The 16,561-nt window shown below is 42.2% G+C and overlaps 1 protein-coding gene across 1 annotated transcript in view; it reads right to left on the bottom strand.

Annotated features, from left to right (window-relative positions):
• tbx4 (T-box transcription factor 4) overlaps positions 1-16,561 on the bottom strand; it is a 99,339-nt gene that overhangs the window by 17,419 nt on the left and 65,359 nt on the right. The window contains exons 6-8 of the mRNA XM_085964694.1: positions 8,020-8,108; positions 7,687-7,689; positions 5,299-5,531 (exon numbers count right to left, since the gene is read on the bottom strand). Of these exons, the coding sequence (XP_085820820.1) occupies positions 5,299-5,531; positions 7,687-7,689; positions 8,020-8,108 (325 nt within the window). The remainder of the gene's footprint in view (positions 1-5,298; positions 5,532-7,686; positions 7,690-8,019; positions 8,109-16,561) is intronic.

Here is a 16,561-nt window from a genome sequence, read left to right as displayed (position 1 = left end):
GAGTGTAGAGGTGTGGGCTGTTTCCCAATATGTAAACAACTGGGTCGAATGCCTACCAGAGGCCTGGGGGGTTCTTGGGGTAACTGCAAATTGGTCTTTGTATAGGAGCGGCAAGGGTGAAAATAAGTAATTAAAGCCATCAACAAGCTTAAGACTCAGAATGTAGCCAGAAGAGCAGAGACAGTTGAGCTTGAGATAGAGATCAGAGTGTAGCCGACAATGTAGAAAGAAGACCCAGACAGATCTGTGAAAATATCTCCACATGCTGTGGGAAAATAGGCTGACGCTATCCACTAGGCCCAAAGGTCAACGATTGAGGTTGCTGCAGGAAGCGGAGGTCAAAGGGCATGCAACTTAGAGGTAGACCAAAGGGCTGGATACAAGGGCCCTGAAATTAGGATCGGGAGCTTGCCGCGCGTGCAAGCCCCCGATGTGCACTCACCCTGCGCGCCGACATCTGAAGCCCGGGCCTGCTTGCATTTCCTGTCACTGGCCCGGTTCAGATGTCAGCGCGATGTGCTTACCTGATCCAGCGGCGTAGTTAGTGCGATGTGCCGGCTGGGATCAGGTGAGCACTGTGCAGCCAATCAGGGGAGGGGAAACTCATTCATGAGTTTGACAATAAGAGCTGTCAAACTCATGAAAACTCCTGGCCCCAAAACACTACTTAAACCTGAAAGAAAATTTAAAAAAACATTGCACTACTTAAATGAACAATAAAGAACTCTGAAAAACTATTTTAAACAATAATTTTAAAATTTGAAAAAAAAATTTATGTAAAAAATCGGGGCTAAAACTAAACTTACCTTACTGTAAATTCTTTAAAAATAACAAACCTGTGGAAAAAAAAATTCTCAATTGTACTAAAAGCCCACTTACCTGAAAAACTAAGTACTTACGTGTGGTTTTTCAATGCGTAAAGACCGGAGGCCTTTACACACGCGCAACTCTGAAAAAAAAAAGGAATTTCACTGCGCACACGCTGCCTGTGCAGTCGCGCGCGTTCTGCCTCTTAACCCCTTGGGTCAGAGGACAGGAAATGCCGGTTTTCAGCGCATGCGCTGTGCATGCTGAAAACCGGCAATTCCTCCGGGCACACGCGTGAGTACCCCGTCCGTACTCACGCGTTGTGCCCGGAATTACTGGGCCAAGGTTATATTCCTGGAAACAAGTTAGGGTAACAGGGTTTTTTTTTGATAGTGTAGTTTAGAGAGAAACTGCCTTGGTGAAATGTATTTTTTTTGTAAATAAAATCCATTCTTCTTTACTGGATATCTGACTATCAACTGTCAGTTCTCACATCAATTGTACTAGGACTTTCAGGTTTAGCTGGCCTGAACCCAACAGAATTTTAAAATAATGATCTCCTCCTTCCAGGACATGTGCTCAGTCTGAAAAATAATCAGCAATAACAATATTTAAAAAATAATAAGGGTTGTTCTCCTTAGAGCAGAGAAGGATAAGGGGAGATTTAAAGAGTTCAAAGTCCTGAAGGGTTTTGATAGAGTAAATAAGGAGAAACTGTTTCCACTGGCAGAAGGGACAAGAGGACACAGATTTAAAGTAATTGGCAAACCAACCAGAGGGGAGAGGAGGAGAATTTTTTTTTACACAGCAAGTTGTTGTGATCTGGAATGCGCTGCCTGAAAGGGCGGTGGAAGCAGATTCAATGGTAACTTTCAAAAGGGAATTGGATAAATACTTGAAGAGGAAAAAATTGCAGAGCTCTGGGGAAAGGGCAGGGGTGTGGGACTAATTGGAAAATTGGATAGCTCTTTCAAAGAGCACCATATGCCAAATGGAATCCTTCTGTCTTTTATCATTCTATGATGATTCTATAACTTCTGAAGATTTACTGAATCACAATAAATAGGGTATACAATAAAAGTCTTCAGCAAAGTAATCTCTAATTTTCTGTACTCTTAAATCTGCCATCTGTAGCTGTGCTGCACACTGAAAACTCATAAACTCCGTGTTTATAGTTAGAACCTGAAAAATGTATAACTGACCTGCCTAGAATTCTGAGGCTGGAATTGAGATGTGCAAGCCTGAGTAATCGAGAATGATACAAAATGCTTTAATTAGGTAAGTGTTTGCCTAGATTTCACTGGAATTGTAAAGTTGCTTCTTGTAAAGGATTCCAGCAATGTCAATCTATAAACTTGCCAGGAGGAAGGATTCAGCAACAGCACATATTGCTGCCTTGTGTTCGCATTCTTGACAAACTGAGCGACATAGTGGGATGACGCTGTCCCTTTCCTCATGTACTGAATTGCATATCTGAGGTAGAGCTGCATCAGAAGTAAGTGTAGGTGAAGAGTTCCCCCCCCCCTCACTACTCATGTACCCCCTAATCTTTGGGACGCTTACCCAATCTCTCAATCAGGAAATGACTTACAGGAAATATAGAGAAAAGTGGGGATAAAGATACAGTCATACATATTGGACAGTCACTAAGGGCATTGCCTGGTGTGGAACCGAGCCACACTGACCAGGAAGGCCCCAGTTTGAGATTGCCAATGTGTGCCGAGTTGGAAGCCACAATTGGTCTCAGATTTCCTTGAGCCAGAGCAAAAAATGAGCCGGGGTGGGGGGCGGGGGAAGGACGCGGGTTTACCCTGTGATTCCTCGTTGATCCTGATGTTGGGTGAGATGTTGGTAAGTGGTACAAAGCAAAAGAGTTTCTCAGTGGAGACCAGGAATGAGTGATGCCTAGGCTGTTATCATACATCTCCTGTCAGCTGCTTGTTAAGACACAGAGCTCATTAAGAAAAGAGCAGCTTGCCTGTCTGCCCTGCCTCGTCAGCTGGGAAATGTGTAGCACGTGGGAACATGAAAAAGTGAATAAAATAACAGCAAAGTGAGCGAAACAAAAATTAACTTTTTTTTAAAGGAACTAGTTATTTGTCAGAAAAAATGCTGCTTTCTGAGCTCTTGTTTTCATTGGCTTACGTTTATCCATTTTTTTTAGAAAAACTGGAAGTTTCAGTAATTTATTGCCATGCATTATCTTGTATAAGTGGAAACAGCTAGTCTGAGGAGAAATCAGAGGATCGTATCAGCTCTCTGTTATAAAAATACCATTACTGTACAGCTACAAAGACCAAGCTTCTTAACATCGATCAACACAAGGAATGCTTATCAGCCTGAGCTCAGTTAATTACTGACAGTCTGCTTCCAGACCCTGTTCTTGCACTTACCCAGACACCCACAGTACTTATATTTTAACGTGTCACATTCCCTGACAAGATCAAGCAGCCCTTTTCATTTACCTTATCGCCCCCTTTCCTCCCATCCTCACCACAGTCAAATTACATTTCCCATTAATGTCAGTAGGATAATAACTTCATCCAGACAGACATACTAGTAGGGAAAAAAAACTTCTTAGATACAAACTTATATATAGTGCATTATATATTTATATACACAATGTATATAGTTTTTATAACAGAAGATTTATAAAGAAAAGAAAGATTTGCATTTCTATAGCGTCTTTCACAACCACCGGATGTCCCAAAGTGCTTTACAGCCAATGAAGTACTTTTTGAAGTACAGTGACTGTTGTAATGTAGGAAATGCAGCAGCCAATTTGCACACAGCAAGCTCCCACAAACAGCAATGTGATAATAACCAGATCATCTGTTTTTTTAGTGATGTTAATTGATGGATAAATATTGGCCAGGACACTGGGGAGAACTCCCCTGCTCTTCTTTGAAATAGTGGCCATGGGATCTTTTACATCAACCTGAGAGAGCAGACGGGACCTCGGTTTAACGCCTCATCCGAAAGACGGCATCTCCGACAGTGCAGCACTCCCTCAGCACTGCACTGAAATGTCAGCCTAGATTTATTGTGCTCAAGACTCTGGAGTGGGACTTGAACCCACAACCTTCTAACTCAGAGGTGAGGGTGCTACCTACTGAACCATGGCTGACAGTTTAATAAATAATTTTCAGAGGTAACATAATGTATGGGGTGATTCTGCGATCTTGCATTTCCAGCAGCAAGCAGCACTGGCAGAAAATAGTTCCCAAGAAATCAAGGGCGAGCATCCTATGATTTACCATCCACAATGGAAAATCACAGGCTGTGATTTCTGACATGCTCCCTGTGAGCGCTGCTTACAGTTGATGTGCTGAATTGTGGAATCGGTCCTCATATACTAGGTAGTATTTGTGTAGTTTATCATTCCGGCATAAATATCTTGCACATGATATACAATACACTTTGCGTATAGTTTATAGAATGTTTATGCTATATGAGCATCGAGCATATGATTTGTGATTATACATAAAATTTCCATATATAGATTATGGATTAAATTTTATGAGTTAGCACGCACAATGCAGGGCCTCATTCGACAGGACCGCAGATGTGACATATGTGGAGGTCAGTGCACCTGAATCACGGCCCTGCCCATTTTTCAGTCATAAAATGAATGACTAGAGATTTGAGAAGAGAGTGAGTCGGGCACATTATCTTTAAAGCTCTACACCAGCACTGCAGATTTGTAAAATCTAAAATGTGCAGCATATAGTATACAAATAAATTATAATATCAGTCTTATTAAGTCCTATACCTTCAGGCTATACTTTACCTTCCCATTTGAATCATGCTACCTTTTTACTATGTTTGGTGCACCCACCAGATAATGGGAGGAAAAGTCAAAGCAAAGATTAATAAAAATATATGCCATATTGATAAGTAAACAGTAAATAGATGGCAGTAAGATTAAAACAGTAAGTGAATCTTGAGGTTCTGCTGATTAATGTTTTTGCCATGAGGTCAGCTTGATTGAACCATGTACTGCGTTGTGACATACTGCTCGCCGTCTATCACCCTGCATAGAACACTCAAACTGATAGGATACAAAGAACTTTCACTTTTCATTGCAGATTCTTTCTTGTTATTTGATTCAGCAGCTACTCACTGGCAGTAAGTTTCCTGTCTTGGAGTAACAGAATAATCTGTCTTGGGGGATGGGAGGGCATCAGCAGGAAGGACCAATAGGAAGATTTCCTTGGTTTGCTGTTTGTAGCCAAACAAGAGGGAAAGTTAGCAGTAAGAGGGATATAAGGGAGAGAGGAGTGTGTGTGGGGGTTGGGAGGTGGAAGAGTATCCAATGTGTACTTTAAAACTTCCCAAATAGAGGAAATTCTTTTGATATTTTGGGAAGTAGTCTTAAAACAGAATTCTTTGAAAGCATTAATTACTGTTTCGATATCATCCTTAACTCTTTGCTTGAGCCTCATATATCAATCATCACTAAGTACGCACTTAAACTTTGTCACCAGTTACCTCTTGGTTTAAAACAGTGATAGATTAGTCCTGAATCTCTCTGTGCTGCAAAGGGACTGAGTGCCAGATCCTGAGTGCCCGATGCAGTTAGCTGTATGGGTCCGTTGTCGTATGGATAGTGCTGATGACCCTGCGTTCCGTGAGGTGTGTTGCCTTCCATTTTCGGTGTCAACTGACCGTGGTTAGAAATGAGCCTTTGCCTAACAATGCTTTTTGAAATGACTGGATATTCTCTGCAAAGAAAAAAAGACATCGGAAGAAATTTTTATTTGTACTGGTTGATCTCCTGTAATGTTATATACACGGGGAGACAGGACCAAGAGTAGTCTGGATTAGAGGGGGGAGATAATTGGACCAAGGTGCCCAGACATAAGATTTTTAATAAACTAGTTCTCTGCAGTAGACTGAGGAATTCTGAGATGCAAAACTGAGGTACTAAAGCGCCACCACTGTTGAGAGGGTGTAATTACAGTGTAACAAGTTTACATAAGCAGTTTCCATTAAACTGTGGAGATAGGAATTTTTAATCAAAAATGTTGACACATAAGTGTGACAAAAACATGAGAAAAAGAAGTAAGATTCCTATCTCTGTAATTTTCAGCCCCACAACGCCCCCCCCCCCCACCCCGAGATATCTGTGCTCCTCTAATTCTGCCTCTTGAGCATCCCTGATTGTAATTGCTCAACCTTTGGTGGCTGTGCCTTCTGTTGCCTAGGCCCTAATCTCTGGCATTCCCTGCCTAAACCTCTCCACCTCGCTACCTCTCTTTCCTCCTTTAAGATGCTCCTTAAGACCTACCTCTTTGACCAAGCTTTTGGTCACCTGCCCTAATTTATCCTTATGTGCCTCGGTGTCAATTTTTTTGTCTTACAATATTCCTGTGCAGCGCCTTGGGACGTTTTACTACATTAAAGACGCTATATAAATACAAGTTGTTGTTGTTGTTGTAGACCGGAAGTTTAGATATAACATTTTTAATTAAATATAGATTTAAAATCTGGGCTGAGACAAAAGTTTATTCTTCACAGAGGCACACAGACACATGTGAAAACCTTATAAACTCTGGTGACAGCTTCCATATTTAGGAGGATTTACCCCTTCCATCCTTCCCCCACCCACCTTCATTTTTCTTGTAAAGACCAAAAGTTCTTTTATTTTAAGGAAGGAATTTCATCATCAAAATGCCCTTTAAAATCAAAGGGAACAAAAAGTTTTGCTTAACATTTACATAGAAATGCATAGAAGTTACAACACGGAATCAGGCCATTCGGCATTTGGCGTTTAACTTCCACAAGAGCAAATAGTCCTAATCACCTTTACCTATCCTGATCCCATATCCCTTCTTCCCCTTCTCCTTCAATCCCTTTTCCTTCATCCCCCTTTTCTCCATCCAACTGTTCAATCTAATCTTGCCTGTTGACACAGTTTTTGCCTCAACCATTAACCGTGGGAGTGAATTCTGCAGACTCAGTTTTGAAACATAGAAACATAGAAGATAGGAGCAGGAATAGACCATTCGGCCCCTCAAGCCTGTTCCGCCATTTAATGAGATCATAGCTGATCATCCAAATTCAGTACCCTGTCCCTGCTTTCTCCCCATATCCCTTGATCCCTTTAGCCTTAAGAAATATATCGAACTCCTTCTTGAATATATTTAATGAATTGGCCTCAACTGCCTTCTGTGGTAGAGAATTCCACAGGTTCACCACTCTCTGGGTGAAGAAATTCCTCCTCATCTCAGTCCTAAATGGCTTACCCCTTATCCTTAGACTGTGACCCCTGGTTCTGGTTTTGCTTGCTTTCTTATATTTAATTTTGTATCCATGGCCCCTCATTCTAGACTTTCAGCTACTTGAAACAGTCTACTTCTATCTACTCTGTCCCATCCTTTCATAATTTTAAATACTTCTATCATATTGCCCCATAATATGCATTGTTCTAAAAAAAAAGCTCCAAGGTATCAAGTGTTGCTTTGTTTTGGCATTTCTTCATACCAGGAAGTATCCTAGTGAATCTGCATTATACCCTCTCTAAAGTCTCAATATTATTCCTATAGTGTGGAGCCTAATACTGCACACAGTATTCTAACTGGGATCTTGTTAAAGTTTGATATAGGCTCGTCATTACCTCTTGGCTGTTATATTCTATACCACTTGCGATAAAATCTAGAATTCTATTACCTTTTCTCTTTAACTGTCTTATCAACCTGTCAATATGCAAGATTAGATTGGACAGTTGGATGAGATAAAAGGGATGGCAGGAACGTGGTTTTCATGTCCTGTGAGCCTGTGCCCTCAAATCCCTCTGATCTTCGACAACACCGAGCCTACTTTCATTCAAAGTATAATTATTGTTATTTTTTTCTACCAAAATGCATCACCGTGCACTTACTGACATCGAATTCTTTCTGCCACTTTTTAGCCCATTGTCATATTTTATCAGTAACCCATGGCAGCTTCCTTTGGTCTCCACTCAATTTTCTGATTGGAAACACCCACTTTACGCTTGAAAAACGGGTATTTCCGATTGGGAAATAAATCTGGGCAGCTCTCTCAGCTTCTACTCAACTCTGGAACGGTGGCAGAAACCCGGAAATTACACGGTGTGATGGAGGAGGGAAACCTGTAGAAAGAGAAGTTAAAAACAAACTAAAATGAGAAGAAAAAGATTCCAGCCATTTAAATGAAGTGAAGTACCTGCAGGTCTGTTGCATAACGTACCTCTGTAACCGAGATACGCGCAGGTCACTATCATCGCCCCCTCTGAATCCCTTCGCAAATGGGTTGTTTTCAATCTTTAGCTGGGTAATCTGTGAGGATAAGACACGATATTTATATTAATTTGCTCTCCAACAGCTTATTTCAGCCTCATCCTCTCCACCCAAAAAACATCCAACACAGTTCCTGACGAAGGGTTTCGACCTGAAACGCTGACTCTATTTCTCTTTCCACGGATGTTGCCCGGCTTGCTGAGTTTTTCCAGCATTTTCTGTGGTTATTTCGGATTTCCAGCATCCGCAGTATTTTGGTACAGTTCCTGTTCTCCCCCTGCCTTTTCGAGTGCAACACTTTACCCGCTACTGCCATCTGATCATGAACCTGCGTCTTTAATCACAGGCTTGTCGGTATTTATTCCTTATTTACATTGTTTTAATTAGAGTTTGTGTCTGGGGCAATGACTATGAATAGGAGAAAATTCTGTGCTTCAGTACTGCATTGAAGCATTGCGAATCAGAGAACAGATGAACTGCAACAGATACCGCTGGATCCTTCACACGCTGAGTGCAAGTGGATTCAACCCCCGCCCATGACAGTAGAACTAAGCCTGGGAGGTGAATCGGAAGCTGCTCTCCTCCTCATTCCTAAAGTGACTATTTCATACTCCTACTAAACTCCTCCTAGCAACTGCTTCCCTCTTGGAAAATAAAGATATCTTCAGAACAGATTTAAAACACGATAACAGGATCATCATCAAGATGTCAACATTCTCACTCAATGACACATAATACTGGCCACAGGAGCTTAGCGCCAGTGGGTGAATGTGCGGCTGTTGTCCAGATGGTGGTGAGCTGGGGGTTCTAAGCTTCCTGTCTCTGGAGCTCAGTTGCTTTCTTAGTTTATAGTTCAAGAAAAGCAAATTACTGAAATATCATATTTGAAACTCCAAAATATATTAATTTAATTCAATCTTTTAAATCGGAGTAAAAGTAAGGGAAAGCGCCTTGGTTCTAATAACAAAAACGGACAATTTCATCTGAGGTCATCCCTGATGTGATCATGTCCAAAGTCCCTCTTGTGATCATCTTCCTGTGTAGTCAAAGAAAGATTATCCCTATAGGGTATATGTATTTATTTTTATGTTACTCGTTTTAAACAAAAAAAATTGCGTGACACACCACAGAAAACTCAAAGATTCAAAAGTCTCTGGGTGTATTTGGCTCATATAAACCTAGTTAACTTATTTTATACTCCCTAACTGAGAGGTCACCCAGCACTCCCTCCGCGGATTCGTTTGTTTAATAGATGAGCGCAATGAAATGTAGCATCTGGAAAAAATGAAAATATTACTTTGACTAGAGACAGGCATTGGTAGGATCCATCAGGACCACCTCAAACTGTTGTTATCAGTGTCTTATTATCCACACTTACCATCACATCTGGTAACACTGCACTGCCCACGAGTCCCTTAGCCCGTGAGTAGATCCATTAAGCACAGCAGTAAGGGTAAACTTTACTCCACTTTAAAAAGTGCTAACTTTGGTTTCATTTTTCCCGGTTACAAGTTGAGGGTTTCTTGAGAATTATCTTCTCTCTCGGCGATCTAACTGCAGTTCCCCTAAGCAGAACATGTCACTTAGAATCCAGGAACGGTACCATTTTTGCACTCCGTCCTTGTAGAGGTGCATTCCAAACTGACTGACAATTCCCCCTCTTGCATCAATCAGTTTACTACTGTGTTTAACGTTGTCTCACGCTACACTGCCAAACTCTTTGCTACAGACATAATCACACACAGGTTTACAGACTGAAGTGACTAATACCTTTACTTACAATGGAATAATAATACGATGCTTAATCAATAAATATAAAAAATACAGTGGCCCTTAATTTCCTATGTTACTCTGCCATTAAAATGTTGCAAACTGCGTGGCGAGAGCTGGGAATTGGCCAGGACCCGGTTACACCGACACCCGGTCCCTTTTTCAGCCCGTCAGAATTTCTGGTGAATTTTGGGTCAGGTGCATCATCCACTGTCACTCCACCGTTGACAGCTTTGCAGCAAGGGACGCCTGTACATCCCTGGTGTCCGGTGTTAAATAAGGGCTCCCAGCAGATTTCAAATTTAAAAGGAGGTTTCCCGTGCAGAGCGAATGCTGTACGGTACCGACCCGTTTTTTTGAAGATCTTTGTGCAGTCATGGAGCCCAGTTACACTGCGGCGAAGCACCGAAGTGAGTTTCCAAACTTCCATCTGAGGCAGGCGGCCCAGGGACGGAACAATGGGACAGGTAGCAGTCCTAAATAACAGCAGAAAATGCCGGAAACATTCAGCAGGTCAGGCAGCATCGTGGAGAGTTAACAACTCGGTTTCTCTCTCCACGGATGCTGCCTGACCTGCTGAGTGTTTCCAGCATCCGCAGTATTTTGCTATTGTGTGTGTTTGCAGGTAGCAGTCAAACTTGTGAAAGCAGAGCGGGACGAGCGGAAATTCACGGCCAACATATCTAAACATGCATTTAAGTCAAACATCCTTCATAAGACCGGCTTCTGATTGAATTGAGTCTGTTAAATATTGATCAAAATTCCAGCGCACGATTTTCAGTCCATTAAAATTAAGATAAGGAAAGAGTAATAAAGTCATTTCTACAATCAAGCCATTTTCCCCAATAGCTCATGTTTATTCCCAGTGCCAAGGGCTTCCAACTGACTTAATTTTCCGAGAGACGAATAATCACATGTTAAACCTTGATGAGGAACAATCCTAAGATATCCTGCCTAAGATATTAAGCTGGTATTATAATAGTCATTACTCGATGTTGGCATTTTACATATGACATTAGCACTGTCACAGTCGCACAATAACCATTGTGTTCAACCTCGGCCCCTATCATATTATATATATATATATTTTTTTTTTTATCCACACTTTTTGTCTGTCTCTTTTTTTCTTCTCCCCCACATGGCAGTTGTCTTTCATTCTGCCAGCACAATTTACACTTCATCTAGAGCCATCCTTTGTTTCTTAACCTGTTCCATTACCATCTCCTTTTGCCTTGAATATCTCTTAATGTCTAAAAAATTCTAACAGGACTAGACAGACTAGATGCAGGAAAGATGTTCCCGATAGCGGGGGAGTCCAAAACCAGGGGTCACAGTCTAAGGATAAGGGATAAGCCATTTAGGACAGAGATGAGGAGGAATTTCTTCACCCAGAGAGTGGTGAACCTGTGGAATTCTCTACCACAGAAGGCAGTAGAGGCCAATTCATTAAATATATTCAAGAAGGAGTTGGATATATTTCTTAAGGCTAAAGGGATCAAGGGATATGGGGAGAAAGCAGGGACAGGGTACTGAGTTTGGATGATCAGCCATGATCTCATTGAATGGCGGAGCAGGCTCGAGGGGCCGAGTGGCCTGCTCCTGCTCCTATCTTCTATGTTTCTATGTCTCTTAATCTCTCCCGCCTTCCATCCTATCACAGACCTTCCCTTTTTGTTCTTTCATCCCCTCCCCCCTTTCCCAGCCTCTTCACTTGCTTAAAAATCTGTTCCATTTCCTGCTTTTTTCCAGTTCTGACGAAAGGTCATCGACCTGAAACGTTAACTCTGTTTCTCTCTTCACAGATGCTGCCTGGCCTGCTGAGTTTCTCCAGCATTTTCTGTTTTTATTTCAGATTTCCAGCATCTACAATATTTTCTTTTTGTATTGTGTTCAATAGACTATGTATTTGTCTGTGTCTATACCCATAGCTTTGTATCCATTTCTCCTTTTAGCAGCAGTCTTGCTCAATACTGCAATATCAGGAGTTCCATCATGATGCTAATTTAATTAAGAAATTATGTTATTCCTGATCAGTTTGGGTGCTGTTTTACGATGTTGGAAAACGCTCTCAATGGAAGTGAGAGATCCTGGGTCTGCTGGAGAGCATAATTTAATTTTAATCATCTTTTGGCAGGATAGGAACTAGTCATAAAGACTGTTGGAGTTTTATTTCTGTAGTTACTGAGTCATAATTTCCAATCTAACATATTATAAAACATAATTTGGACAGATTTGCCGTGTTTATTTCCAAATTGAAAATTCCTTGACCTGACTCCCTCCTATGTGACAGAACCACTCACCTGATGATTCCTGATTCTACAGCACAAGGAGAAATCTCAAAGACACACTGCAGTGATTAGAGGACACAAGACAAGCTTCTGCTTAAAAGCTCAAAAATACCTGCTGTTTATTACACGACCTTCCCTGGCATGTTTCTCTTCCTATTTTCATTCTCTAAACTGATTTTCCCAGAATCGGGAATGGAGTTTTTACACAAAACCAGGAGTGGAATTTTTTCACAAGAACCTGGAATGGATTTGTATACTTGGATTACAAGTTAACTATGGAGACAAAGACCAGAATTTTCAGGGGTGGTAGCGGGCACGATCGGTGGCGGGTTGGGTGGGAAAGTTGTTATTTTTGACCGGCTTCGGAACCCGCCGCCATCCCGCCCCCACGCGCCTCTCCCTCAGGCGTGTCTGTCATCGCAGAGCCGACCCGACCGGCAGTGGCAGGTGACCCAATTGAGATAATTAACAGCTAGTTGTCAGACCCTTAACAGGCTTTTTTAACTTACTTTTTATATTTAACTGCATGGCCACGCGAACCACGCAGCTCTGGAAGCACGTCTGTCAACCTGAGGCAGGAGTTCCGTAGCCATTGCTCCAGCTGATTATTTTCCAGCATCAAATGTACAGTAAAAGCTCCACCTGACAGATGATCACTTTCCTCAGGCAGAAGCTGTTGCTGCACAGATTCTGCAGGCTGCAAGTCTTTTCAGCAAAGTCTCCATCCAGTCTCACCTCATTGGAAGAATTCTCTCACCATTGACAGACTGCTTCTGTCATCTGTACTTCACCTGCCATTTATTCCATCAACATGGGTGCCATTTATACTGTCGCACCTTGGTCCTCAGAATCCGACCACGATCAGCCCCAACACCAGCAGCACCAGGCACACCAGCAGCACCAACAACACCAAACTTCTCTGCAATCACTTGATGCTGCACAGGACACAGCGCATCATCACTCGAGCACATTGCTGCCCGGGAGGCCAGGGATGGCCTCATCATGGCCAGATTTAATTAACTTTATGCTGTACACCCTGGCTGCCACATGATGCGCCAGGTTGGCACCACCCCACACCAACACCATAAAGCGTCCCTACAATGACCAAGCCATTCCTTTCACACTCATCACCATTGTGGGGGAATACCGTTATGTCTCACTATTCACTGCAACTCACTTATCCACTTCCAAAAGTGCACACAAATCTGTCCAACATTGGAAAGTGTTGAAAATAAAAATGTTTATATTTGTGTTTAATGCTAGTGAGATAGGGATGTGATAATGTAGCTAGAGAGAGAGGGATGGGTGGAGGTGCAAGGTATATTAGTGTGAGTAAGGATGTGCAGGAGTAGGGTAGGGAAGGCAGAGTGATGGGGATGTGATGAGAGGCATAGCAGGATGAAGCTGAGTGTGGCTTTGTAGTAACGTTTTCTGCTCTAATGAGATCATTGAAAGGTTTGCACCACTGCACCCAGGTCCTCCTGAACACATCCCTGCTTGCGACCTCCTCTGCAATCTGCAACCAGGCTGTTTTGGTCTCCTGTGGAGGTCTCGTCCGCCTATCGGAAAGGAAGATGACCTTCCTGCATGCTCTTACTCCCTCCATAAGCATATGGAGTCATCAGAGAACCTGGGTGCAGCCCTCTGCCTCTTGCAGTCATTGTCAGTGTTTGCAGCACTCCAGTGCTGTAGTACACTGACAGCACTATGTTAGATTAAACATCAAATCTAATGTGGCCATGGTCCCTTTAAACATCCTGGCTGAAAACGCGTCATGAATTGCTCCATTTAATTGGGCCGGGTAACACGCAAAGCGGGCTTAATAGGCCCTATTAACGTAAGTTCGTTTTCAGCAGTGGGATGGAGCTAGCAGTGGGGCCGTGACCCGCCATGGCCACCACCCGCACCGGACCCACCGAGGTAGGCAAAATTCTGGCCAAAGACCTTTTAAAAAAGTACACTATATTTCTTCCATCCTAAGAGCATCTTGTACACTTACACACTCAGCTTGAAGTTGCTTACTGTAGCTGCACTGTCAGTTTATACTATCAACTGTCCAAAACTAGGGGCCCTAAATATAAGATAGTCACTAATAAATCCTATAAGAAATTCATTTTTGTTTAGTAAATAAAAATTGGGTAATATAGGAACCATTTAGCCCCTCAAGCCAGTTCTGCCATTCAGTTAGATCATGGCTGATCTGTACATCAACTGCATTTACCCGCTTTTGCTCGATATTCCTTGATACCCTTACATAACAAAAATCAATTGACCTTAGTCTTGAAAATTTGAATGGTGGTATATGTTTGTTAAGTTATTATACACAATGTACATTTACCTGTATCGTGTGTAAGGCATTTTCTACTAAAATTAGTACATGTGGCTAAAACAGTATCACCGTAACCACGCTTGTGGCTAATCTGCAATTTTGACTGAACAACACCGTAGTGACTTACTATAAGGACATTTTTCAGGCTAACATTTGAGTTGTTAGTCATTATCTTAGTTATATGAAATCAATGTATAGTCAATCTTTTGCTGCTATTTAACTTGTTTTAATAATAAGTTTACTGGATTGCACAATGTTACAACAAACAACAACAATTTGCATTTATATAGTGTCTTTAGCATAGGAAAATGTCCCAGGGCACTTCGCAGGAGTGTAATCACACAAAAATGAACACTGAGCCAAAGAAGGAGATATATACAGGACAGGACTGGGTACTTATCTAGTTTGAATCTCATGAAGGCCTGCGGCTGAAAGCCCAGTTGCTGAATTTAGAGACTCAGAACAGTGGCATTAAATTTTAAACATCTACAAGATAGGAGCCTTTTTATTGCAATTTCTTTGAAGGCAATTAGATTAGGAGGGAGGGGGTGTCTTTATTTCATCTATGCTTACCGTCTCCTCTAGTCATTCCTTATTTGGTGCAATGTAAAATGACTGTTGTAACGCTCTCCATTAGAGGCCCTTCACTCCAGTTTAAGCTTCTGAAATCTCCATAGCAGTGAACTATTGCCAAAAGGTTAAGAAAGTGACCCAAAAGTGAATGTTGACTTCTGTTACCCGAGCCGTAACTGCTCACCAATTGCACCTGAACATTCCCCTGAGGCAATGGAATAACATCAACAACTTGCATTTATACAGCGCCTTTAACATAGTAAAACATCCCAAGGCACTTCGCAAGAGTGTTACCAAACAAAATTTGACACCGAGCCACATAAGGAGCTATTAGGGCAGATGAGAGGTAGGTTTTAAGGAGCATCTTAAAGGGGAAAAGAGTGGTAGCGAGGCGGAGCGGTTAAGGAAGGGAATTCCAGAGTTTAGGGCCTCGGCAGTTGAATGCATGACCACCAATGGTGGAGCAATTAAAATCGGGGATGCGCAAGAGGCCAGAATTGGAGGAGCGCAGATATTTCACAGGGCTGGAGAAAGTTACAGAGGTAGAGAGGGGCGAGGCAATGGAGGGATTTGAAAACAAGGATGAGAATTTTCAAATTGAGGCGTTGCTCAACCAGGAGCCAATGTAGGTCAGCGAGCACAGGGGGTGATGGGTGAACAGGACTTGGTGCGAGTTAGGATATGGGTAGCAGAGTTTTGGATGAGCTTAAGTTTACAGAAGGTGGATGATGGGAGGCCGGCCAGGAGTGCGTTGGAGGTAACTAAAGATAATACTTACCCTTTCAAGAAATAGGTGGTGGGACATTTACTGAGTAAATAAACATCTTCTCATTAAGTCAGCTCAAATAAGATTATCTGATGACACCCACAACTTTTATGATAATGAGATTGTGCATTTTAATTTTAATTTGATGGGAATTGCAAATGGATTATTTCAAGTAATACTGCTGTGATGTCACTAGGTCAAAATCCTGGAACTTCTTACTTAACAGTATTGTGGGAGCACCTTCACCACACAGGCCACAGCAGTTCCAGAAAAAGGCTCACCACCTTCTCAAGGGTAACTAAGGAGGGGCAATAAATGCCGGTCTTGCCAGCGACACCCACAACCTGAGAATAACATTTTGATTAATTTGTCATTAGCTACCATAGCATTGTAAGCCACGGTACTCATTTTGATTTTTGAGTCTCTCTGTGCTTCTCCTGTTCTCACAGCTAGTGGCCACCTTTCTTGTGTTCATTTTTTAAATAGTATAATAGACTATAATGAAGCGGCTGGGTGGCCCTCTGTTAGGGGTGAGGCGATGTAAAGTTGTCCTTTGGTTGGAGGCAAAGAGAGTGGCCAATATTGAAAATCTGAGGGAAACATAGACATAGAAACATAGAAGATAGGAGCAGGAGTAGGCCTTTGGCCCCTCGAGCCTGCTCCGCTGTTCAATGAGATCTTGGCTGATCATCCAAACTCAGTACCCTGTCCCTGCCTTCTCCCCATATCCCTTGATCCCTTTAGCCTTAAGAAATATATCTAGCTC

Source organism: Somniosus microcephalus, chromosome 22, assembly GCF_052327205.1.
Source record: "Somniosus microcephalus isolate GS21.2 chromosome 22, FLI_Smic_1.0, whole genome shotgun sequence".
Taxonomy (NCBI): domain Eukaryota; kingdom Metazoa; phylum Chordata; class Chondrichthyes; order Squaliformes; family Somniosidae; genus Somniosus; species Somniosus microcephalus.
This window is presented reverse-complemented; position numbering and strand designations above follow the sequence as displayed.